This window comes from Sinohyriopsis cumingii, chromosome 1, assembly GCF_028554795.1.
Source record: "Sinohyriopsis cumingii isolate HCF-2022 chromosome 1, ASM2855479v2, whole genome shotgun sequence".
NCBI classification, from domain to species: domain Eukaryota; kingdom Metazoa; phylum Mollusca; class Bivalvia; order Unionida; family Unionidae; genus Sinohyriopsis; species Sinohyriopsis cumingii.
In genome coordinates this window covers 91,278,200-91,304,157 of record NC_142961.1, presented here as the reverse complement: position 1 = coordinate 91,304,157, position 25,958 = coordinate 91,278,200, and the positions used below count along the sequence as shown (strand labels likewise).

General features: G+C 34.0%; 1 protein-coding gene across 4 annotated transcripts in view; it reads left to right on the top strand.

Annotated features, from left to right (window-relative positions):
* The window catches only part of LOC149807336 (uncharacterized), a 295,678-nt gene extending 273,076 nt beyond the window's left edge, over window positions 1–22,602 (top strand). For all 4 annotated transcript variants that reach the window (XM_089965473.1, XM_089965490.1, XM_089965468.1 and 1 more), the window contains 6 exons: window positions 1,401–1,486; window positions 6,594–6,720; window positions 11,771–11,812; window positions 12,149–12,205; window positions 12,656–12,680; window positions 13,182–22,602. In XM_089965473.1, the coding sequence (XP_089821599.1) occupies window positions 1,401–1,486; window positions 6,594–6,720; window positions 11,771–11,812; window positions 12,149–12,205; window positions 12,656–12,680; window positions 13,182–13,906 (1,062 nt within the window). In that variant the 3' untranslated portion in view covers window positions 13,907–22,602. The remainder of the gene's footprint in view (window positions 1–1,400; window positions 1,487–6,593; window positions 6,721–11,770; window positions 11,813–12,148; window positions 12,206–12,655; window positions 12,681–13,181) is intronic.
* Window positions 22,603–25,958: the final 3,356 nt, after the last annotated feature.

Here is a 25,958-nt window from a genome sequence, read left to right as displayed (position 1 = left end):
AAACTGAGATTGAGGAATGAAACTTATTATCCCTGTAAATCATAACTAGAAAGCGTGTCAAGTACCACATTGAAATTAAGATCAAAGTCACTTATGTTTCTATTGCATTTTTCCTTCGTTCTGAATTTAAAGTCATTTAAGGGTATCAAACTTGGTATATGTTTGTACATCATTAGAAGTTTTGTTGCATTTAAAAACTTTGGCACTGTAGCATGCAACCTGATCTAGATCTTACAATGGACTCTCCTATACTCATCTAAGGTCTAGATCTTACAATGGACTCTCCTATACTCATCTAAGGTCTAGATCTTACAATGGACTCGTATACTCATCTAAGGTCTAGATCTTACAATGGACTCTCCTATACTCATCTAAGGTCAAAATCTTCAATCCTTCCTATAACTTTTCCTGACAGTGACATATTACAATCTTTTCCAAGATCACAAGGTCATTAACCTTACATCTGAAGCCTATAACAATATCACTGCCTAAGGAACATGCACCAGCCAGCCTCTGTCCTAATCAGATCATTTCTCCATTTTATGGTGCCATTAGACAAACACACTGACCTAGTGTGATCTCTATCACTTAACAGTGTGTTGCATACCACATTTTGGGTCTTGCCTTCAAGGTCAAGGTCATATTGTTGTATGCTAATTTTTCCACACACAGTCCTTTCCACCAAGTAATTTTAGAACTATTTGAAGGGAGAATGTATGATACTACGAAACATATTCATTACAGCCTGCATCAGGTACCAAATTCAGTGTCCTGTCTTAAAGAGGTAGTAGGTCAACATTGTATGTTTTAGTCATATTTTCCTTTCTGATTTCTAATTTCATGATGGTTTCAGATAAATAGACAAAGCTTGTCATACTTATAACTGTATATTGCTGCTAGATAACATGTTGCATTGCACATTTTAGATCTTGACCTCAAAATTAAGGTCAAGGTCAATATTTTAAGGTTTGATTTCTTTCTGCTATTTATCATAAATGTGTTGAGGCACCAGGATATACTATGGCACACTTATGCTTCTCAATTTGATTGCGTATTATGTATCACTCAAGGTTTTATCTTAGGGTCAAGTTCTCTGATAAATTCCTTTACACCTTTCCTCATTGAGATAGGATACTGAATCCTGGTTTTCCATGACTACCTAGTAACCTTACAGCATTGTCTTAAACATTAGTCAAATTTTATTATTTTTGTAAACTTTTGTGACCTCACCAGACTAGGCAGGAACAAACATTTTCTGAATTTGTTTGCTCGATTTCTTTTTCAAAATTAGGTTTCATGTAACAATGGGTGACTTTTAACAGTTATTCATTTTCCTTTTCTTTATTTTTGTCATCAAAATTTTTTTTCTAACTATTCTCCAACTATTTATATTCATTCAGGGATATTTTGTCATGGTTGGCTTATGTATTGCAACCCTGAGAAAATGGAAAGGGGAGTGGCGTTTTGCAGATCGTCAAAATTACCAGTAAGTGACAAATGTTTTAATCAAGTCATGTTGATTGAATGGATTGTTCATTTGAAAATCTATTTAAGTATATACAACAGTCTTGAAGTCCAAGTAAGCATAATATCACCCACTTCCTTTACTGATAGAAGATAGTTTGGTTAGTGTGAGATTCACTTGCATCTTTAAGTAAGGCTGTAAGTTTAGTCACTCAGCTGCCAGGCTTTAATTAATCTGCTTATAATTAAACTGGTCAAAGTTCTGGATAATCCATGCTTTAATTAATCTGCTTATAATTAAACTGGTCAAAGTTCTGGATAATCCATGCTTTAATTAATCTGCTTATAATTAAACTGGTCAAAGTTCTGGATAATCCATGCTTTAATTAATCTGCTTATAATTAAACTGGTCAAAGTTCTGGATAATCCAGGCATGTTCTTCAGATTTAGTCAAAGTATGTTTAAAATTAAGATTTAAAAAATGTAGACATTTCAGCCAATCAAATGCCATTATTATGCGTGAGTGTTCAACATAATCCAATTTAATCAAGATTTTGATGAATTGAGCTTATGTTAAAAATTTTGAGAAATGCCATTTCATAAATTAAGTCTACTGAGTGGTAGTAAGATCAGCCAATTAGAGGCAAGCTTTATCATTTAATAAATGTAGATGTTGAGCAAGTTGAATTTTTTCAAGATCTTGATTGTATAAATCTACGTATCAAACTGGATTGAAATAGGTTGATAAATTAAAGATCCAGGTCGATAAGAAGCTTAGTTAATCATATGGAGGACTACGGCAGCAATATGCATGAATGTTACTAGTTGAAGTCTCTTTTGTGTATTCGTATCAACAAGCAAAACTTAGAGTAATAAGTTTTCTTAAGTTGACAAAAGTAAGACATTTTATCATAAAGATTCGTGTTTTTCAATATTCATTAAATGAAGTTAAATATTTTTTGCTAAATGACTCACCAGGCAAGGAATGATATCATTCCTTAATGATAATACAGTTCCATGATACCATGTGATACTGTATAATGTGATTTTATGTTCATCTGCAGTCAGTTCCCTCACCCCCAACTGTATAATGTGCTTTTACGTTGATCTGTAGTCAATTCCCTCACCCCCAGTGTTTAGAAAACTGCTGTCAAGACTGCTCACTAGCACTAACTTTATTGAGTCACCACAGATTGAGGGATTTCAAATACTTTTGCCTGGAAATCTTGTTTTCTTTTTCCAAGACTATTGCTCTGTTTAGATCTTATCTGCTTCTAGTTATATTTTACACCTTTATTTATAGTCAGAACTTATTTATCCTGTAGTTCTTGTTTGTTTTCATGTTAGGGGTAACATTATATGTAGACTGGTTCTGATCTTAAGATTTTGTCTTTAAATGTAAGAGTTGTAAATAAAAAGAAGAAAAAAATGGAGGTCATCTAGCCTGTTTTTTTTCTTAAAAAAGAGAGAAAGGCAAGAGTGTCCACATATCTTGTAAGAGTGAAAGGGGATGGAAAATAAATAATTTTATTAAACAAATCATTGCAGACTAGTATTGGGGCCCTGAGTGGCCAAGTGGTCTATAGTGCTCTCCATTACGGATCACTGCCATCTCACCTCTGTCTGCTTAGGTTCGAGTCTCGGATTCGGCCATTGTGGGTACGTGAGAAAGCTTGCCAGTAGCTTCTTGAGGGTCATTGGTTCTTTCCGGGGATTTCCAGTGTTCTTCCTCCACCATTAATACTGGCCGCCATGTATAGCCTATCGTGTGCTGAAAAATGGCGTTAAATCCTACAACATCAACAAAAACAGCAGACTAGTATCAATTGTGATCTCAAATTCATTTAATTGAAAAATTCTGGAGGAGGCTAGATAAGTCAGTGGTAGAATTTTTTATTTAAATCAAAACAGATGAAATTATCATTCATTTAGTGAACACGATACTCCCAAAATGCAGAATCTCAGCAAATACAAGTTTATTGTCCTTTAAGAAAGTGTATGATAAGTAATTAGCTGTATGGCAATGTTATGATTGCAGGTGACATAGATGTGAATCCTTTCAATGTAGTATATTTACGGTGAAGGCTTCCTGTGATCACATGAATCAGCTTAGCCTTTGAACATGTCACTTTAATTGTTAATTTGACAGACACACCTATTAAGTAATTAAATCAGATAGGTGAAAAGACATTATTGGATTATGATTAGATTACTAAAGGGCTCAATCAGCATGAAACAATTAACATTGCTTGGATTCTTTAGACAGGGTTGGTTTGTTGGCTTATGTGCTAAACTTGAAATTAAAGTTTATGGAAATGGATAATACTATGTATGATCAAAAGTTAGTCTGAAAGGATTAAAAATGTAAATAAATTATGTTTGGAGGAATCACTGTGAAAGAGCTAAGGTTGCACAAGACAGGTCAGTTTGGCTTGGTATTTCAAGTTTGTCAAGATATGTAAACATGCAAATTCTGAGTCCATGTACTTAAACACCAAAATCTAAACAACCAAAACATAATGAAGTCTAAAAATGGATGGACAAAGGAATTTCAATGGTTGTGATCAATTTCAAAGTGACATGAATATACATTCTGCCATTCCTATAAAGTTGATTTTAAAAAGAATGTCCCAATTTGACCTAGATCGCACCATCCATGAGTAACCCGAAAGTACCCACAGGCATGAAACAGTTTAAAATTCTGGGTAGACTCAGTTGAGTTGCATTAATGTTGCCACATTCCAGTGCAGACAATGAAATTATATTTTTTGTTCCAAAGAAATTCAGGGTGAGTCCAGAGGAAACCTGGGTCCAATAATGGCATATCAACAGTAATGGAGCCTGTCACAAATAAGATGCAGACAATGATCTAAGAAAGCTAAAAATGTTTGTGCAGCACACAGGACAGTATGAATGGCAATAAGCTAGCTGTGAGAGGAAATTTATTCAATAGTTGTCACTTTTGTCCATTTGCATACTAAAAATCAGGTTGATGAAAATTCTCCTAAGTGAATTTTTTTAACCAAAATTATGCAAATCTCCCAGTCTGACCTCCCTGTTCTGTCCTGCATGTGACATAAATGTAGTTTTTGGTACATTGTATGTGACAAAAATATAGCTTTTAGTACATTGTATATGACATAAATGTAGTTTTTGATACATTGTATGTGACATAAATGTAGTTTTTGGTACATTTGACGTGACATAAATGTAGTTTTTGGTACATTTGATGTGACATAAATGTAGTTTTTGGTACATTGTATCTGACATAAATGCAGTTTTTGGTATGATGTATGTGACAGATGTAGTTTTGGGTATATTGTATATGACATAAATGTAGTTTTTGGTACAATGTATGTGACATAAATGTAGTTTTTGGTACATTGATAAGGACAGAGGGCTAATTAGAATGCTTTTATTTCAGAACTTTATGAGTTGATGGAAAATTTTCTTTTAATAAATGTTATTTGGAGAAAAAATTCCATCTAAGTTAAGAACTTACATGGATGCAAAATTGTTAATTAATACAGCATCAGTTAAATTATTTCTTTTTACAGTGTTAACATTTATTTTATTAATAACATTATGCTTTTAAATATATATTTGTACATAATATTATTCAGCCTTTATATATATATATATATAGAGAGAGAGAGAGAGAGACAACACACTAGTGTTGAATTTCATAAATTCTAATTATCAGGGTGCATGGTAGTGGAAATTTAATGAAAGAGGATTGGCATTTGATAGTTTTGTTAGTCAGTCAAAAGAAAAATTGCAGTGGTGCAAATTAGAACAAAAAGACAATACAGTACTAAGATTGGAATACAGACAAGACCTTATTTACTTACAGTACTAAGACTGGAATACGGATAAGACCTTATTTACTTATAGTACTAAGACTGGAATACAGATAAGACCTTATTTACTTCCAGTACTAAGATTGGAATACAGATAAGACCTTATTTACTTACAGTACTAAGATTGGAATACGGATAAGACCTTATTTACTTACAGTACTAAGATTGGAATACGGATAAGACCTTATTTTCTTACAGTACTAAGATTGGAATACAGATACTAAGATTGGAATACAGATAAGACCTTATTTACTTACAATACTAAGATTGGAATATGGATAAGACCTTATTTACTTACAGTACTAAGATTGGAATATGGATAAGACTTTATTTACTTACAGTACTAAGATTGGAATACAGACAAGACCTTATTTACTTACAGTACTAAGAGTGGAATACAGACAAGACCTTATTTACTTAGAGTACTAAGATTGGAATATGGATAAGACCTTATTTACTTACAGTACTAAGATTGGAATACAGATAATACCTTATTTACTTACAGTACTAAGATTGGAATACGGATAAGACCTTATTTACTTACAGTACTAAGATTGGAATACAGATAAGACCTTATTTACTTACAGTACTAAGATTGGAATATGGATAAGACTTTATTTACTTCTATTAGACTGGACTGTGAGGATATACCATATGTACTTGTGTTTAAGTCTATTCCAAATGCAAACTGCTCAGACCTAGATCTGCCATCACATAATGCACTGGCAGATCTGGGTCAGTGCAGTTTGTTAGGAGTTATCAAAGGAACAAACAGCATAGAACCTGATCTGTAGGCATATTATACTATGGCAGATCAGGATCTTTGTTGTTTGCAGTTTGACTTGACTTACAAATGAGTACAGACAGTCAATTCAGTACATAAATATCAGATAGTGCAAATACATGATGACTAAATCATTGAAAGTACAGACAATTTGGGGAAACCATAATTGGATCAAAAGAGTGATAATTACTCTTACACACACGCACACACACACACAAACATGTATCCAAAATTCCTCTGTCAAAGAGGATTTGGGAGAAAGATCCATCTGGAAGCAAAGAATTGAGATATGTTCATTTTATAATCTAAATTATATATTTGAGTAATAATAACAGTCATCATCATTGTCATCATCTTCATCAACATCAGTTTTCTTGATATAGTAAACTTAAAATATATCTGCTATAAAATGCAAAAGTTTTCTATTTATTATTAAAACACTTTTGTAATGCTACAAAATGAAATTGAGATTTTTTCAATTGTAGGGTAAACATCGTTCAGTCGACAATTATACTAATACTTCAAGTGATTTCACTCTCAGTAGCTGTTGACATCAAGTCATCAGAACAACATGGACAAATCATTGCTGTTGCATTATGTAATATAACACTGGTAAGTTGGTAGAATATTACATCCACACTAACATTCTCAATTTAATCTACTGTTACAGTATCAATTTCTTTCTTTCTCTACATGTCTTACATTTGACTTGAAGATAATTGCAAAGGAATTTACTTACAAATGAAATCTCCAGATGGTGTATACATATATAGGCATTCTGGTTCTGCCTCAGAAGACCTCTCATTATGGATAAATTCTGTGAAATACAGAACTTGTGCATAGTGTACTTGCACCATTTAGGCAAGGCAAGAATGACTGGAACCTATCTTGTCCTAACGCAAATCAAATAACTTCAACTCACTGAAAAAGTCTTGGAAGTAACTGTAGTGATAATACTCAAATTGGTAGATTTGTAGTGGACAGGTATCTGGCCAGGTATATGAAGAAAAGATCCTCACAAGTGGTTAGGTATTGAAAATAGTATTCCATGACTTTTCACCTGTAAGAGAAATACTTGCACATTTAATTGATAATGTTATTATTGCAATCTTTATATGAAAAAAATGTAAGAAATCATATAATTTCATTATCCTCAAATACTGCTAACATTTCTAGTGATGACCCTTTGTCAAGTCCTGTTATGTGAATAAAGTTATTATGACATAATTGCATAGGTTTGGGGGCAGTTCAAAATGACCACTATACACATTTGACAAAGTTTTTATATTATAAAACTGAAGAGGCCAAGTAAAATTCCAATTGGACTGATTGATACATATATCTTTTTACAATATAGAGAAAGCTTGCCAGTAGCTTCTCGTGGGTCGGTGGTTCTTTCCGGGGTTTTCCGGGTTCTTCCTCCACCATTAATACTGGCCGCCATGTATAGCCTATCGTGCTGAAAAATGGCGTTAAACCCCACAACAACAACAACAACATTTTACAATATACATGTAGGGATGTGTAAATTCATTTGATCAATTATTGTTGTGCTTTATTCATGGGACGAAATGACTTACAGAATGAATCAAATGCATAGGATATAGTAATTACTCTTGAGTCAGAAATTTTGAGCAGGAATGACCTTGGGTTGCAGGAATGACATTTGCCTGCAGGGATGAGAAGAATCAGTTGTAAACATAGAAGTTCTAATGCAGGTAGATTGGATAACTACTGAAATTACAACAATAGAATAATAGACAATCATAATGTGGTATAAATGATCTTAATGAATTAATGTCAATATACCAATTAAAACGCTATTTTGACATGTGATTAAAACGCTATTTTGAGATGTAATTAAAATGCTGTTATGACATCATGTGATTAAAATGCTATTATGACATCATGTGATTCAGATGCTTTTTATGACATCATGTGATTAAAATGCTATTGTGATATCATGTAAGGTGGCGCTATACAGTTTCGCATTTTGCATAGGGTTAGGAATTTAAAGAAAAAGAATGTCCCCGGCTTTCCTCACTGGTTATACTGGCTATTTAAAAAAGACCTTGTATATCTTAGGTATATTGCAAAGAACCTTTAATTTCCTTTATTTTGGTGTATGATTGATGGGTGTACTATGGGTTATAGAGTATACAGCTTGGCCTTACTTCAAATGTGCACCTTTCAAAAAAGTGCTAGCTCTACTTGGTCATTTTCACTTCCTGAACTTCAGAGGTCAATTATATAAAAAAGAGCCGATAACTTTTTTTACATTTTATATATTTGGTAATTCATTCATTGCACTTTCAGAAGCTGGTATTGTCTAGTCTGGCAAAATTCATTTTCCCTATTTTAATAGCTGCTATGTATAGTGTACTTTAGACTAATTCAGACTGATTTTTTAACACAAGGGAGCAGTCATTTTAGTTAGCAGTGTGCTTAAATCATGTAAAATTTCCAAAAGTACAATATCCAAAAGAAATATCATCCACATTACATTAATGTAGCATAGAGGTATGCAAACATTCTCTCCACTGTGCATGTTTTAAATGCGAACTACTTCACCTTACATACGTCACTCTCTCAAAAGTACATATTATCTGGTGAGCGCCACCATAAAGAAGATGTAGGTATTATTTTTTATGATTTAATTATGTTTATATGGCTGAAACATTTAAGTCGCAAGCATCAAAACAATCCTTATGAATAATTCTCCTGCCTTTTTCCCCACAGAACAGTATTTATGAGTGTCAGAGTCTCTAACAAGTCCAGCCTACCCCCCCCCCATGATAAAAGTGAGCTATTTTAAGAATGCACATTACATTTTGTAAACATAGCAACCAATGTTATGCTGAATGACAGGAACATGAAACTAGCCAGAATTATGTCTGAGATATCAACAATGAATTTTACAATTAGAAAAGGGAGGTAACTCATCAGCTTCATAAAGGTCAAAGGTCAAAGTGTAAAATATTTGCCTATTGTTTAATATGGAAGAGGCGAATTCACTTTCTCTTCATTTATTTTTTTATTTCATTGCAAATAAATGAAAAGAAACATTTTCACCATATATTTCTGTCACTTATTGCAACAGTTTTAAATTTAAGTTGACTCTATTCCTATATTCTAAGTCTTCTAATTTCCCCATAATTAAGGTCACTACTCACACAAACATACCTCATGGCAAATTATGTAAGCAAGAGAAAAATGATCATAATTAGCTTATTTTCATGCTTAAATGCAATATGAATGTACCATTTTATTCAGAACATCATACATAATTATATGAAAATAAAAAAAAATAATTGCAAACATTTTTTTATTTTCTTTAAGGTGGCGCTATACAGTTTCGCATTTTGCATAGGGTTAGGAATTTAAAGAAAAAGAATGTCCCCGGCTTTCCTCACTGGTTATACTGGCTATTTAAAAAAGACCTTGTATATCTTAGGTATATTGCAAAGAACCTTTAATTCCCTTTATTTTGGTGTATGATTGATGGGTGTACTATGGGTTATAGAGTATACAGCTTGGCCTTACTTCAAATGTGCACCTTTCAAAAAAGTGCTAGCTCTACTTGGTCATTTTCACTTCCTGAACTTCAGAGGTCAATTATATAAAAAAGAGCCGATAACTTTTTTTACATTTTATATATTTGGTAATTCATTCATTGCACTTTCAGAAGCTGGTATTGTCTAGTCTGGCAAAATTCATTTTCCCTATTTTAATAGCTGCTATGTATAGTGTACTTTAGACTAATTCAGACTGATTTTTTAACACAAGGGAGCAGTCATTTTAGTTAGCAGTGTGCTTAAATCATGTAAAATTTCCAAAAGTACAATATCCAAAAGAAATATCATCCACATTACATTAATGTAGCATAGAGGTATGCAAACATTCTCTCCACTGTGCATGTTTTAAATGTGAACTACTTCACCTTACATACGTCACTCTCTCAAAAGTACATATTATCTGGTGAGCGCCACCTAATTCAAATACTATTATGACATCATGTGATTCAAATGCTTTTTGATATCATGTGATTAAAATGCTATTATGATATCATGTGATTCAAATGCTGTTATGACATGTGATTCAAATTCTATTATGACACGTGATTCAAATGATATTATGACATGTCATTCAAATGCTGTTATGACATGATGTGATTCAAATGCTATTATGACATCATATGATTCAGATGATATTATGACATGTCATTCAAATGTTATTATGACATCGTATGATTCAAATGATATTATGACATGTCATTCAAATGCTATTATGACATCATATGATTCAAATGCTATTTTGACATCATGTGATTCAAATGCTATTTTGACATCATATGATTCAAATGCTATTCTGACATTATGTGATTCAGATGCTATTATGACATCATATGATTCAAATGATATTATGACATGTCATTCAAATGTCATTATGATATCATGTGATTCAAATGATATTATGACATGTCATTCAAATGTCATTATGATATCATGTGATTCAAATGCTATTATGACATCATGTGATTCAAATGCTATTATGACACCATGTGATTCAAATGCTATTATGACATCATATGATTCAAATGATAATATGACTTGTCATTCAAATGTCATTATGATATCATGTGATTCAAATGCTATTATGACATCATATGATTCAAATGCTATTATGACATCATGTGATTCAAATGCTATTATGACATAATGTGATGAAAGTTAGAGATACTCTCCAGTGGTGTTCTGTACTAGATGGTCATACACATATAGGAACGTGAGAAATTGAATCGGTACATTAAAGCCCAGATTGGTAAATATGAATTGCCCTTGGTGCTTCTCATCTCAATAATATCCATTTTGGCAGTAAGAAAACTCCAATGAAGCAGAGTTGCTATGCTTGGTGGGTTGAATCTTGTAGAAAAAATTAGTTGCCCTAAATTGGGCATTGTTACAAAACAAATTCAGTTGTGACTGCTATGACAACATTATGATGGTGGATGGACATTTGTATCCTAGAAAACATTGTAAAAGGTGACTCATGTATGTGTTCTCTAATGCTAGGCCTTTGCAGCATATGATTCTAACAATAAAATGGTTTTAAATCCAGTTATACCGTGCAGAACACTGGTAAAAACACCACAAACAGTTACATTTAGTTGTCATTTTCTTTTCGTGAAAGTCTCGCCAAAGGGTCTCTTGCTGCTCCGGTGGCCTAAGTGTTTAGAGCATCCACTTTGGACTTGATAGGTTGCAGGTTCGAACATCAACCAAGTCACACCAAAGATTTATAAAAATTGTACTTGCAGCTGCCTCACTTGATGCTTGGCATTAAGAGGTTCATTTTAGGATTGGTTGGCCTGGTGTTAGGATAATGTGACTGGGTGAGTTATGAAACCACACGTCTGCGGCTTGAAGTCCAAAAACAAAAAGAAAACATACTAAAGTGGCTCTTCACAGTATGATATTGTATCACATGTATTTATATAGTTGTTGCATTCCTAATTTTAGCATCGGATAAAAGCCACAACATTTTTACCAGAGGCTTGTAACTTTAAAGTCATTAAAATGTTTAGTGAAGCTATACTGTACAGGACGTTTTTTAATTATTTATTTATTTATTTATTTATTTATTTATTTATTTACTTCTACAGGCCTTATCAGTCTTGTTCATCTGGTGTTTAGCGGACAAACAGGTGAGTAGTATGAAAAGGAATAATATTATTTTTGCTATGTATAATTTTTTAAGAAGTCCTTCTGTTCTTGGACAGGAGTAGACATAAATGTTCCTCCAATTAGAAATTGTGTTCATATATTTATGTTTCCTTACAAAAATTTATTGTGTTATAAAAATGTTACAAATTGTGAAATTGTAAATCAGAGACATTTATCATATTTTGTACTAGTAAAAGGTCAGCTAAAATTAATGACTGAATGTTTGTTTTGAAATTGAAATAATTACTTGTTTTTTGTTCTCTGTAAGGGTTGATACTTACAAACAATGAATGACATTCCTGTTGTTGTTTTTTCAGATTAGGAATGCCTTGTGGGTCATGTGTAAAAGGTTGACTGTACAGGATGTACAAAGAGTAAGTTTAATTTTGACTGTACAGGATGTACAAAGATTAAGTTTAATTTTGACTGTACAGGATGTACAAAGAGTAAGTTTAATTTTGACTGTACAGGATGTACAGAGAGTAAGTTGAGTTTTACAGATTTCATATAGTTGTCAAAATGTAGTATTATAAATATAACAAATGTAAATTATATTCAGTTTTGCTGCTTGGAAGGGAAACATGGTATGCATTTTCATCAGTTTGTTCACAGTTTAGTTTTAAAGGAGTAAAGTAATGTTACATTTTCATAAGTAAAAATAATAGCAAATTTGGATTGTTCCCAAGTTGATAGATGAAGAAAATTATAAGATTTTAGGTCATGAAATCTTTGAATAATAACTAACATATGTGCAGTTTGTACCAATTATATGATGTTTGTCTTCTTTACATTGTAACAGAGTTCACATTTAATTGCCCTTTCAGGTCCGGCGGAATAGCTCTTTTCGAAGTAAGAATTTATTCTACATGTAAAAAACTGTTCAGAGTGAAGTTACCTAATTTTATCCATAATACTGGTGCTGTTTGACTTTTTCTCATAACTGACTTTCTCTGTGTTGTCTTTTGTCATAAATTTTGTAATATTGTTACTAACACTATGCAACCAATACATAAAATATTCTGCTGACATTTCCTTTTAAATTATATGCCTATGTTAAGGTCATTTTTAAATCCACATACTAAATATGATTACAATGCGTGTAGTTATATATACAATATAAATTTGCTTGGTAAATTTGTAAAGAAGCCAAACTGACTTTATCCGATCTATTAGATAACTTATTCTTGAATTGGGTTAGATTAAGTTTTAGATGCTTGAAAACAAAATTATCCTGCAATTTACAAATATAATTCTTAACTACCAGTAGTATAAATTTGTTTTCATACAAAAACATTAGAAGTTTCATGCAACCCATAAAAATTAATTCTCTTATTCATGCTTTGTTTACAGCTTTTATCAAACAATGTGAAAGGAGTAAAAACTGTGTTAAAAATGATGAAGAGTACAATGTTTCAAAGTACTATGATGAAGTGAATCGAACAAAGTACACATTAGAACGAAGGCGACAACTGTCTTCTCTTCTTGGAAGTTCCAACACAGGAGATACGAGAAGCACAACAGTTAATGACAGTTCTAAAGGAAGTGATTGTAGCAATTTTCAAGATACAAATAGTGAGAAGGCTGGAACAGACAGTGGTATATTTGATTCTCAGGAAAGTGAAAGGAGTAGTAATACATGGGCTGTAGTCTGTTTCAGTCCTGAAAAACGAGATGGTGAAAAAAAAGAAATCATTGTTGAGCAAGTAGAAAATTATTTAGAAACTCAAGTTATGAACAAACCAGGAAGAAACGTGTTTCAGGGGAAGCAGCCCACACCAATAAAGTTAAAGCATCCAAATAAAGTCAAATCAGTTTTATTGATTGCTTCAGAATCTAACGATACTTTTTCAGTTCATCAGAATGAACTAAGGCCCGAGTTGTGTGGTTGTGTTAAATGTTCCTTACAAACTTCATGCAGTCATAATCGCCCAATGTTGTCAAAAAAGTCGCTTTTAGGTACAAAAAGTCCATTACAGAAATCAAGTAATGGGAATCTCACACTGTATGCTACAAGTGAACTAGGAGATTCATGTAATGAATATTCCATACTTATTCATTCCTCTCCACAGCCATAGAATTGTTAATATGAAGCTATGTGATCATGGAGTTAGAAGCTTCTTCTGAGTCAAACTTACAAAATGATCTCTCAGCCAATGTGTGAAGTTTTTATTAAGTTTGGCTTAGACAAAAACTGCTTTTAACATGCAGTGATTAACTTAGAATGAAGCTTGGTTAAAAACAATGTACGATTAGTTTATTTCAGATGAGATCCATACCCACTGCTTCATCTGAAAATGTATTCATGCAACCAACCTAAGAAAACTGCGTAGAAGAGCTCGTATATTACTGCTTCATTGACTTCATATTTTCTTCCATACAGTTCTTATTCATTTCACCTGCCAAATTTTATTGCATTTGTGGTGCAAAATCATAACACTGTACCTGAAAGAGTTGACTATGTTGGTATAACAATGTTATACACCATAACACTTTTTGATCTGAGGCAGGAGTCTGTTTTGAAATTGCAGATATCATTTTAATACAGATTTAAACAGAAAAATATCTATGATATAAAAATGTTTTCAATAAATAAAGATTATGAAAGAGGATTTCAGCAAAGAGATTAGAAGTGGCACTCATCAGCAGATACAAAAATTAAAATGATAGAATAGCAGCTCAAACATTACCAGACTTTCAAAGGTGAATCAATTGATTGCATTTAAAAATGGAGGAGTAAATGATATAAAATAAATGAAGCACAGTGGGGAAATAACTCTTGAAAACCATATTAAAGCCAGTTGTGTGAATATTTTTTATTTATTTTTCATTCAGCATGGGTATGAAAATTGGGATAGAAAAGATTGACATCCAATATAAATACATTAATGATAATTGTTCTATCAGTTCTATCAGTGTTTCCATGCTGTTTATTGTCACATGCACACTCAGTTTCACAAGTTACAAAGGATGACATCCTGTATAAATACATTAATGATGATTGTTCTGTCAGTGTTTCCATGTTATTTATTGTCACACGCACACTGTCCCACATATTACAATGGTTGACATCCAGTAGAAATGGATGATGATTGTTTTATTAGTGTTCTCCATTCATTTTATTGTCATGTGGACACCCTTCAAATGATAGAAGTTTTTGAAATTTTTTTCATTTGAAGCAAACTTACAAAGTGATCTCATAGTAGATAGTTGATGTTTTATAAAACTCCCCGGCAAAGAAAAATTATACTTCCTGTGTAATGATTTCTATTGTAAAGCATGAAACTTGAATTCATACTTTGATGTTGGTGTTATATTTTTGGTGTATGCATTTTTATGGTTATTGTAATTTTGGAAATTATATTCTTTATATGTCAACAAATGTTTCTTTGTTACATACCATATTTCCATGTTAAACAACTACATTAAATTGTAGATAATACCATGAGTTTTGTTGATTCAATCACATTTCCTTTCAGTTTATGTTAAGGCCGATACATGTATACATTCTGAGAAAACATCCAAGATCGAAGCATTTTCAAGAATTTAAGTTATTTTGTTTTTTCATTTCTGTATTCTATTTTATTTCTCATTGCCTTAAGTCATGCCTTTCTTTGAAAATTGTTCCTAGAGTAGAAGATTGGATCAGCTGGTAAATTAATTTTTAATAAGGGTCATTAGTGATTATCCAGTGTGTACTTTGTACAGTGTTTTATTTTAATAATGAAAAGTGAAACAAAATTCTATCAGAATGTTAGATTTGCTGATGCTACATATTCTCTTATTGTTTTGATTCGTTGATAGTTATTACATCTCTTCGTCACTTTGCTTTCCTAAATTACTAAAGGAAACATATTTGACATGATTTGAAGTTCATAATTAATTAATACCTGTTTGATGTTCATAATTAATTAATACCTATTTGAAGTTCATAATTAATTAATACTTGTTTGATGCACCTGTTGTGTTGCTTGATAGTAAATCTGAATACAATATGTTTGCACCCGTTCTGTTACTATAGACATGTCTTTACTAGTCATAGCTTAAGTTCTCAACTTTATCAAGAGATCATGAGTAAAACACTAAGAAAACTGTGAATGATTGGCATTAAATATTCGATGGTCCACAAATTGTAATGTATAGATTACAAATGGCACATTTTGGACTCTTCATCATTCTTCATTCTGTAAGGGGAAACAAAATTACACATTTAAATAGGTGAGATTTTTTAAACACAATGCACAGTTGCTCAAATTTAATCTAAAGCATATTTGAGGAAATAAATCTACAGAAAATAAATTTAAATTAAATTTAAATATTTTTCACTCATAAAGGTGTCTATAGGTATTTAGTTTGAAGTACTGTTTCAGTGGCCACAAAGTTTCTCATTTCCTGTCATTTAATTTAATAAACGATTTTGCATTTAGATATTTCCTAATTGTCACTGTGAGAATTGTCTGTAAATAAATATTTACTAGAAATCTTTTAATATTCTTATCCTTCAAAAATGTTTCAGATAACACTGACAATAGAAACATGTTAGCTTGCTAACTCCTGAAGTGAGCCCTCCTAAAATACAAAAATTATCCTTTCTGTCTAATTTATTTAGACAAAGGGTAATAACCTTATCCTATTACATCCTTTGCCATCTACAGGTGACGTTAGTTTTAAACTTTTGCTGTTGAACTAGCAACATTGTTCACCTAGCCTCCTGAATATATAGTGATAATTTTCACATATCAGTCATATATTAAGGATTTTTTTCTTTGTTGTAGAGATTCATCCTGATAACAGTACCCATATTCTGAAGTATTGGGATAAGGTGATAATCCTTGTTACTGCGATCCCACCATCAAGCAGACAGAGTTCAGCTTTGAGGTTGTCATCAAGAAAATGTATCGGTCGCTGTCGAATTTGGAATGCCCACTACTCCTATTTATCCCCCAGTCTACAAGGTCAAGGCCTCATTTAACATTGACAATGAAGCAAGTGCCCCCTTCCATCTCCTACTGCGATGTTAAAACATTTGGGAAATTGCTGATTGCTATGCTTTTGAGATTGATGCCCATGACTGTGCCAAAAGCCTTCTTCTATTAGAGTCTGTTACCAGTGACCTTCTCAGCCCGCTAGTACAAAAAAAAACCAATAAACTCATTCAGATGTCTTTCTTACTGATCTCCCAGTGTTAGACAACAATTACGCTACTGTCAAGCCAACATATCCTTTTATTTTACAGAGCTAATAAGGGTATTTTTCATGCAGCATAAAAACTGGCATGCAGTATTTTTGTTGTCACTTTATTCTTGTTGGACTAGATGTCGCTGATCATACATGGGATTCAAATAGGGTAGCTAAGGTTATTGACAGGGTTGCCCACCATTCTATGGTAAATTCATTGGCTGCTGCTGCCAATATGGACCATGTCCGAATGACGAAAGCCTATATTCCACCTCGCTCAAGCCGCACGTGTCCTGATACTGCGGACATTTTTCTTTGGTTTACCGTTGTTATTGGATGGGAAAGTAGAGGAAGTGCAAAGGCAGGCAGCTCGGGAACTGTCTATCCACCTCCCTGCTCAAGACACAGACTAACAAGCCTTCTCCAACTCAGCCTCAAAGATACAACGTTGGAGAGGAAAGATCTCTGGATTGTTTGCACAATCACAAAACTAACATACAGCGGCAACCATCCAATCAGTTTCAGAGGCAGTGCTATACTGGGGTTAGAGACTGAGTTTCTTTATCCCAAGCCTCCAAACTCTCGCTACTGACTAGTTTCCGTGACCGATTGCAAACAGCCTATCATTGGGCTTCAGACTCTTGCACTTCAAACGTTCTTAGATTGCCTCTCTCTGCGAAATGAGTGGGCAGTCCACACCTTTTCAAAGGAGATTTGGATTTCATTTATCCAGCCTGTTCCCCATTTGTTCTTTTGCAGTAAGAGATCAGGATGCTCATTGGCAAGCAAGTGGTGGATTGTTTTGGGGAAATTCACCATCTCAGGTGTTCTGCTCCAGACTTTTTCTTTGCAAATATGCCAAGGGTAATCTCTTGCTAACCATAAACCGGAGCTGACTAAACCACTTTATAGTATCAACCAGAATGTGAGATGGAACTGTCACGATCAAATTGACACGCCATCCATTTATACAAGTTTGAGACTTTACATAACCGGTGAATACTTTCGTGTCTGCATTCATCAATCGTCACGGAAATTCCATGTTTGCATACTGAGTGAATATTTACCAGTTTCTAACTCTCCAGTTTGGTTAAACATCAATCCATGGACCTTAACAAGAATAATGAACTCCTTTAACACCCTGTTCCGTTTGACTTGATCCACTGTGACGGTGTGTTTTTGATAAATTGTGAAAAGTACAATCTGTGGCCATCCCAGTGATTCGTCCATTAGGAAAATGAGTTTCTCACCTATTACAATCTTCCCCGCATTGATGGAGTCCAAATCAGAGAATTCGTACAGGCTTTTTCCAACAGAAAATGCATCACAGTCAGAGTTTGTTTGCAACTCCTCGGATTGTTCGATACGGCAGCAGATCTGATTCCACTGGGTAACCTTTACAAGCGTCCTTTTACAGATGGCTTTGTTGTCTCAATGACACCCCTTTTCAGTGTCAGTGGATTTCAAGAGCTGCATCGTGAGCAACATATTATTTCTGATTCAGCGGAGCATCCAAGAATTCATTTAGAACAACCCTAATCAGAAATGATCAAATGTATGGCTTCATGTACTCATGGTTGGGGAGCCCACCTGTTGCCGGGTTTTGACACTGTCAGCTGTGAGTGGGATCTGGAAGACACAGATTTCCATATGTCTTTTAGAAATGAAGGCGAGTCATGAAGGTATTTGTTTGACCAGCAGTGCCTTGAATCTATCACTTCGATTCCCAAGTGGAATCTCTCCTGGGTTTTGACTTGGCTGAATTCAAACAAATTCGAGCCCTTAACCTAGCTGAAGCTTCTATAATATAAAACGTGTTTTCTGATAGCATTAGCCTTTGCGTAGGATAAGCGAGTTACAAGTGCTATTCATGGACCCAGTCTGTATACAGTTTCAATCATATGTTTTTGCTGTCCTTATGATACAGACATGTTGCAATGCCATAAACGGGTTGCAGTCGTTGTCCAAGCAGAAAGACATTATACCTCTAGCCTGTATCGACATATCCTGATCTGAGCCCTCAAAATTTACTTAAAGCCCTCAACCTTGTCATGGAAAACGAAAATGACTCTTCCAGTTGAACATGGAAAGGAGATTAAAAACCCCCAAGCCCTCTCAACGTGGTTAAGGTCGGTGATATGCTTGGTGTACTCTGAGGTCGCACCTGAAAAGAGTCATAGAGTCGCCCCTTAAAGACCTTGGATCATGAAATCAGGACAGTCTCTGCAAGCCTTTCATTCGACTGTAATATTTCAATTCGAGATATTCTCAGGAGGTTGGCTGACACATGCATTCCACCTTCTCTAGTTTCTATCACTCTGAAAATAGTAGGTCCATTGTCAGTTGCACAGACGATCCAAATCCAGTTGACGCCAGCACAACCTCGGGATGCAAACCCCCCCCCCCCCCGCAAGCAACATTCACCTGGAAAATCTCAGTTGGTAAGAAGATTTCATTCATATCCTTTTCCCAAAGTACAAACCATGTCCCCATTTTTTTGCGCAGATCTCAAGTTAGAAGAGTGGGTTATTTTTCGCATGGGGAATCTAGCATTCTTCGCCCGAAGTATAGGTAAGATGCTTAAGATTCCCTCCCCCTATTACTTATTTATCTAATGTTAATGTGATTGGGGAATGAGAAAGCAGTTTTGTCAGTAAATTATGTTTTTGTTGTTGTTATGGGGTTAAATGTCATTTTTCAGCACAAGATAGGCCATACATGGTGGCCAGTATAACTGGTGGACGAAGAACCTGAAAAAACCCCTGATAAGAACCACTGATCCATGCGAAGCTAATGGCAAGTTTTCTCACGTACCCTTAATGGCCGAGTCTGAGACTCGAACCCACGCAGATAGAGGTGAAAACGCTTTTAACCACTCGACCACTTTGGCCCCAGTAAATTGTTTCTCAAATCAAACCTTTTATGAATACATGACTTTAATATCCTTCCTGCAATACGTGCACCCTCCTCACGATAATCTGTTCAGCTTAAAACTAGAGCCACTTGGCAATGGCATGTGTAAATAATGAGCGAGACTTATTGGCCGCTGTCGACAAAGGATAGCCCAGAAAGACAAATTTTAATCTTTTGGGAGGCAAGATTTGGAAGGCTTATGTTCCTACCATGAATGTGATAGGGGAAGTATTTTCAAAACATAATTTACTGCAAAATTGGCTTTCTACAAGGGATATAGGATTGATTTTGTTGAATGTACCCAATATTTGTAGAGATTGATGGACTGTTCTATTGTTATAGTATAGAGTAGCTATGCTATCGGAATTATGAATGTATACTGTTGACATGTCCCGATTGACCAAATTTCTTATTACATTCCTAACTTTCTGTGATACATTCATTTATTATATAAACTAAGTTCAGCTTGTTAGTTGTTCATAAGAGACTGCATAGTAATCCTTTCTACAGAAGAGAAGTCATGAGATTGTATATGAAATATGTCGAAGTTTTATATGCGGCGTGGCATACCATAATTTTTTCATAACTTTTTTCTTGCATGGACATACCATTTCATGTAATACATTTAAAACAATACAGTTGTATGATTTTGTATGTTATTGTAGCATTTAAATCCATTTAAAACGTGAAGTCTGATAGAAACTTAGACTTTATTCTTCGAAACGCCGTCTGTCTTGTTAGTTTTACTAGTCATAATCCACAAGAATTTGTGTTGGCTTTTTGTGTGTCATCCATCCTGTGTCTGGCTTCCATTAGTAAACGTTTATTTTTGCTCTTCCCCATAAACATCTGTTAGGATTGCCATGAATCTTTAAACATATATTCGTCCCAAAGAATAGTTAGTCTTGAATAAAATGGTCCTGCTTGGACATTAATGTGATGGCCATTTGGAAATCTTGTTATCGCTGTTCCTCCCAGTGGGAAATCATATTGACATTGGGTATTCCCTGGAATTATTGTGTCTAGTTGCTCCTAAATGAAAACGATATTAGTTTGACATTCGTTACGACCATAATATTGGCCATCTGCTTGAATGCTGTCACTACTTCCCTTGAATGGATGGTCATATCAACATGGGTTTTTCACCAAAACACTTATATAGTTGATCCTAATTGACAATGGTGCCAATCTTATATCCGATATGGCCGCCATGATAGCCATGTTTAAACTCTTATTATTATTACCCTTGAATGGATGGTTGTATCGACATGTGGTTTACACCAAAAGTTTTTGTAATGTCTAAAAGTTCTACAAATAAATAGTGGTGAATGTTACAAGTTATGCTCAAGAATATCAATACATGAAAAGGAAGACATAGCTTTCTTTGTGGTTCAGTCCGTTGGAGGAGCTGTAGTTTAATATATCCTGCTTTCAAAGTGAAACCTCATTATCATTTTTCCTTGCTTAATACCCATGAGGTTTGCAACATTTTCATCTATCATTGCGTACAAATGAAACTGTATTGTATGGATCCTGATATACTGTTGTGTAATTTGCCAACAGATCTGGTTCTATGTAGTTTGAGGACTAATCAGTTAATCAAACAACATAGGCTGTGATTGGCTAGTGCATTATGCATTGGCAGATCAGTATGCTGTTTGCAGTTTGGACATGCTTTCACACAAGTATATTTAGCAGATACCGTTGTAAGTATTTGAATATATGAATAAATGGTTAGGATGCGCATTGTGTTAAAACCACTCTGCTGAAAATGGAGTTTAGCTTGGAAAATGCATTTTCAATCGTCTAACTACCAGTTTCTGAAAGTTTATCTATTAACAACGAACACACATTGCAATAACATCGATATGTGATTTATTTAAGTTGTTCATCAACTTGTCATTAACAAAGATACACATCTTCTTCACTTATCTGAAACTGAAGTATATTCTTATTGTAAATTAGATAGGTGATGGAGTGGCTGGATGGATGTACTATGATTTTAAGATTGATAATGTCGTATGGAACAATTGTTGATTATAATATTATGATAAAACGATTAATATTTACTTCTGTTGTAATTTATTTCTTCACTGATATATATTTCTGGTATTTTATTTTTGAAAATAAAAGGGTACGTATGCAGAACCAATACACAAATTATTGATTTTTGAGACTCAAGAGCCCCAGTATCTTACGATGTTTTTGTACTATTACCTTAGTAGGGAAAGACATCTTTTCACAAAGTATCACATTTGAGAGCCAAGTTTGAAAATTGTTCAGTTAAAGATGTCTACAGAAGCAGTTTTAAAATAAGAACATTTTCATTAAAAAGAGATGTATGAAAGACAATCAGAGCTACAGAAGGTGTTTTCAAGGATGAATTATGTGCAACTGAAATGGAGCAATCTGAAAATGTAATTCTATGTATTGTCTCTTATTTGAATTGTTATTAAATGAATGTGTTTTCTTCACAGATTAGATTTCGTTGAACACAAAACTATATTTTGTAGTTGATATGTCCATATTACGAATATGAGAAGCTTTTTATGGATGTAAGTTTCATTTTTCACTTTGTTTTGTCAACATTTACATCAAAAGCGGTTAAATCCAGTGCAGTTATTGTTGCTTTCCTTTGTGATTAAACTTGAATAACGTTCTTGAATAAAAATAAAAAAAGCTTTGTCTTGATTTTTATATATTTTATTTTAGTGCTAAATGCATCTTCATTTGAAATGCAGTTATTTTAGGAATAGGAAATGAAACAAGATAAGACATGTTTATGCCCAGGAACTACATACGGAACAACGCATATCTGCATATACTAAACCGCTCCGGTGTCGTAAATGGTTAGAGCTTCCGCCTTGAATGCAGGAGGTCGCGGGTTCGAACCCCGGCTGAGTCATACCAAAGACTTATAAAAATGGTACTAACAGCTGCCTCGCTTGGCTTATCATTAAGAGGCCAGTGTTAGGACTGGTCGGCCTGGTGTCAGGATAATGTGACTGGGTGGGAAATCATCCTACATGTCTGCGGCTGGATGCCCCAGTGCTAGGCATCTCTATAAACTGCCACACTGCAGATATTGTAGTGACATGACTGAAAAATTGTTAAAGCTACGTTAAAAATCCTAATCACACACACATGCTAAAGTGCATATTCACAACAAAGGAAATAAATATTCAGTTTTAGGTCTAAGCAAAATGATCTGCATTTGGGCATTAGAAAAAAATAATTCAAATGTCCAACGTGTGCCAGTCTAAAGCTTTTCCCGAAAATCTGGCAGTATAACGCCTTTTTCTGAAAGAATTATATTTCTTGAGGGAGTTCAGAAAGCATGATGAAACAGTTTTGAAGTCTGTATGAAATATGTTTCATAAAATTATTTTTCTGAAAGGCCATTAAAGTGTATAATTCGAATAGAATTCATCAGCATTGACCTTACTAGATTTCACATTGATGATACGACAACCTATCGTGCTCCAGAAACAATCGCAGGTCTAAAGTTCAGACCTGTTAAAGTAGGTGAACTTTCTTTCATATAAACTTGAGTGTTGATTGATGACATCTATTAACGTACAGTACACAATAATATTTTACGCCCTTGTTAAGTCTCCAGTATACAAAAGACGGAATTTCATGTATTAGTTGAAATTTGAGTAGTTTACTTGCACGATTCACTGATTGAATTGGTAAAACCAAGCATTAAGCCATTACGTGATAACTAATGCATTTTTTTCTGGCAGAAGGACAAAGCAATGGACAGAATTTTCAAAGTCAACCAGAATAATCGGTGCCTCAAAAACTTTATTAAAGTTCAATTAGATTGTACAAATATCAGACAAGTTATTTGAATTTCCCAAAATTCACCGACAATTGCTCATTGTGAAAACTAAAGTTGTTTGCATGCACTTTTGCCAATTGTTAGTGTTAAGTATTACGTGCGATGAAATAAAAGATAAAAGAAAATTATGATTTAAAATGTCTGTCCTTTTTTCAAAAGAACATTCATAAATTTATGAACTTAGTGACTGTATTATTATATTTTATGCTCACTTATAGGTCGGGTCCCCTTTCAAACAAAATATATCCTAATATGCCATCACATAATGTGCCTGTATCTCGGGGAGGGGGTTGTTTGTTATTTGTTCTACTGTTTACTCCAAACAAACTGCATTGACCTAGATCTCCACCGCATTATGCGACAGCAGATCCAATTCGGTGTAGTTTGCAATCGGATCTGACTTGTACGGGACTATATACGGTATTTGATTGCCCCCCGATATTCCTGGTTGAGAAAGCATGATAATGTTTCCATACAGAACTAGTTCACCACAAGTGATTACTATCTGACACAAAGGCATGTGATATATATATATATATATATATATATATATATATATATATATATATATATATATATATATATATATATATATATATATATATATATATATATATATATCATCTAATCGATACGACGACTTATCGTGCTCCAGAAAAAATCACAGGTCTCAAGTTTGGACATGTTAAAGTAGGCGGTGTTGATCTGATACCAAATATGGCTGCTACATCAGTCATCTTGAAAATCTTTTATCGTTACTCCTACTGAACGGAAGATATAGTGACATTGAACTTTTCATGAAAAGACTTTTTGTAGTGTTTGCTTGGTTCTAAATGGAAATCGTGCTAATCTAATTAAATATGGATACCACAGCTGCCAGCTTTAAAATCTTAGTATCATTACTAATACTGAAGGAATAGTCCTATAATCATTTAGGTTTTACTAAAATCCTGCGTATACTGTTTTGTTGATATTCAAGTAAAATGTTGCTAAACTGACATCCAATATGAGACCATCTTGTTTTAGCTACTCCTCTCGAATGCACTTCTAGTTGGTCCTAAATGAAAATGGTGCCAATCGTACATTTAATATGGCTGTCATGACGGCTGTTTGAATATATTGTTATCACCATTCCCCCTGAATGGATGATCGTTATTAAATGGTGATTTTCCCAAAAGACATCTAATGATGTCTTTGATTAACATAATTCCGTTTTTTAGTAGTGCTATGACTGTCTTAGTATACAGTACGTAATTTCCTTTACCCCTCCCTCTTTTTAAGGGGGAGGGGACATTCCTAAGGCACTTTCCTCAAAGATCCCTCGAGCCACAAACGCGCTGAGGACTTCACCCTGCCAGTTCTTCCAGCTATACATGTTTAAAATTTAGGTAGAAGCTGACCCCTCTCGAATTTCTTTTTGGGGTATCAGAATCCTCTCATACACCCAAAATGCCTTTAACTACAATATTTGAAAAGTAGCCTACCATTCTGTTTCCATTCCATGTTATATGCTTAGAATTAAAGACAGTTGAAAACGTTTCGGTAAAAGACAAGTAGAAAAGTAAATCAGAGAACAAATGACGACTACGTCAAGAAAATATGTAAGAAAAAATTTAAACTTACCCTTTCCCCCAGCATGGCATACTCGTGAAATGCAGACAAAAACCAAAATTCAGTAGAAAAGGATTACGTAGATGAATCTACATACATAAAAGTGCCACGGTAGGCCAAATGGTCTAAAGCGCTCGCCTTTACTAGTCACTGTCATCTCTCCTCTATCCGCATGGGTTAAGTCTCAAAGAAAGAGTTCTACTAAAGTCCAAAATAATCGAGTGTTCCGAATGAATTCCAGATCCTCGAATGTATTGGTTTGACAATAGTCCTCGTGTATTACAATGGCATTGTCGAGAACTCCTTTTGAATACAAATTCACAATAGTCCTAGAATACTAATTCAGTCAAACTAGCACTTTGTAATTCTAATGAATAATCTAATTAAATGTTTCCTCTTAAATTCTATCTGAGCACAACATTATACTCGTCTACAGCCTGATGTTAAAACAAGAACCTAGGAAATAAGAATGATATAATTGTCCAGCTCTACCAACTTATATATTCTCATAAAGCCCTAAACCGGCACATATCTTTCCTACTCGATACTTGACACTGTATTATATCCTTGTCGTAAAAGAACCC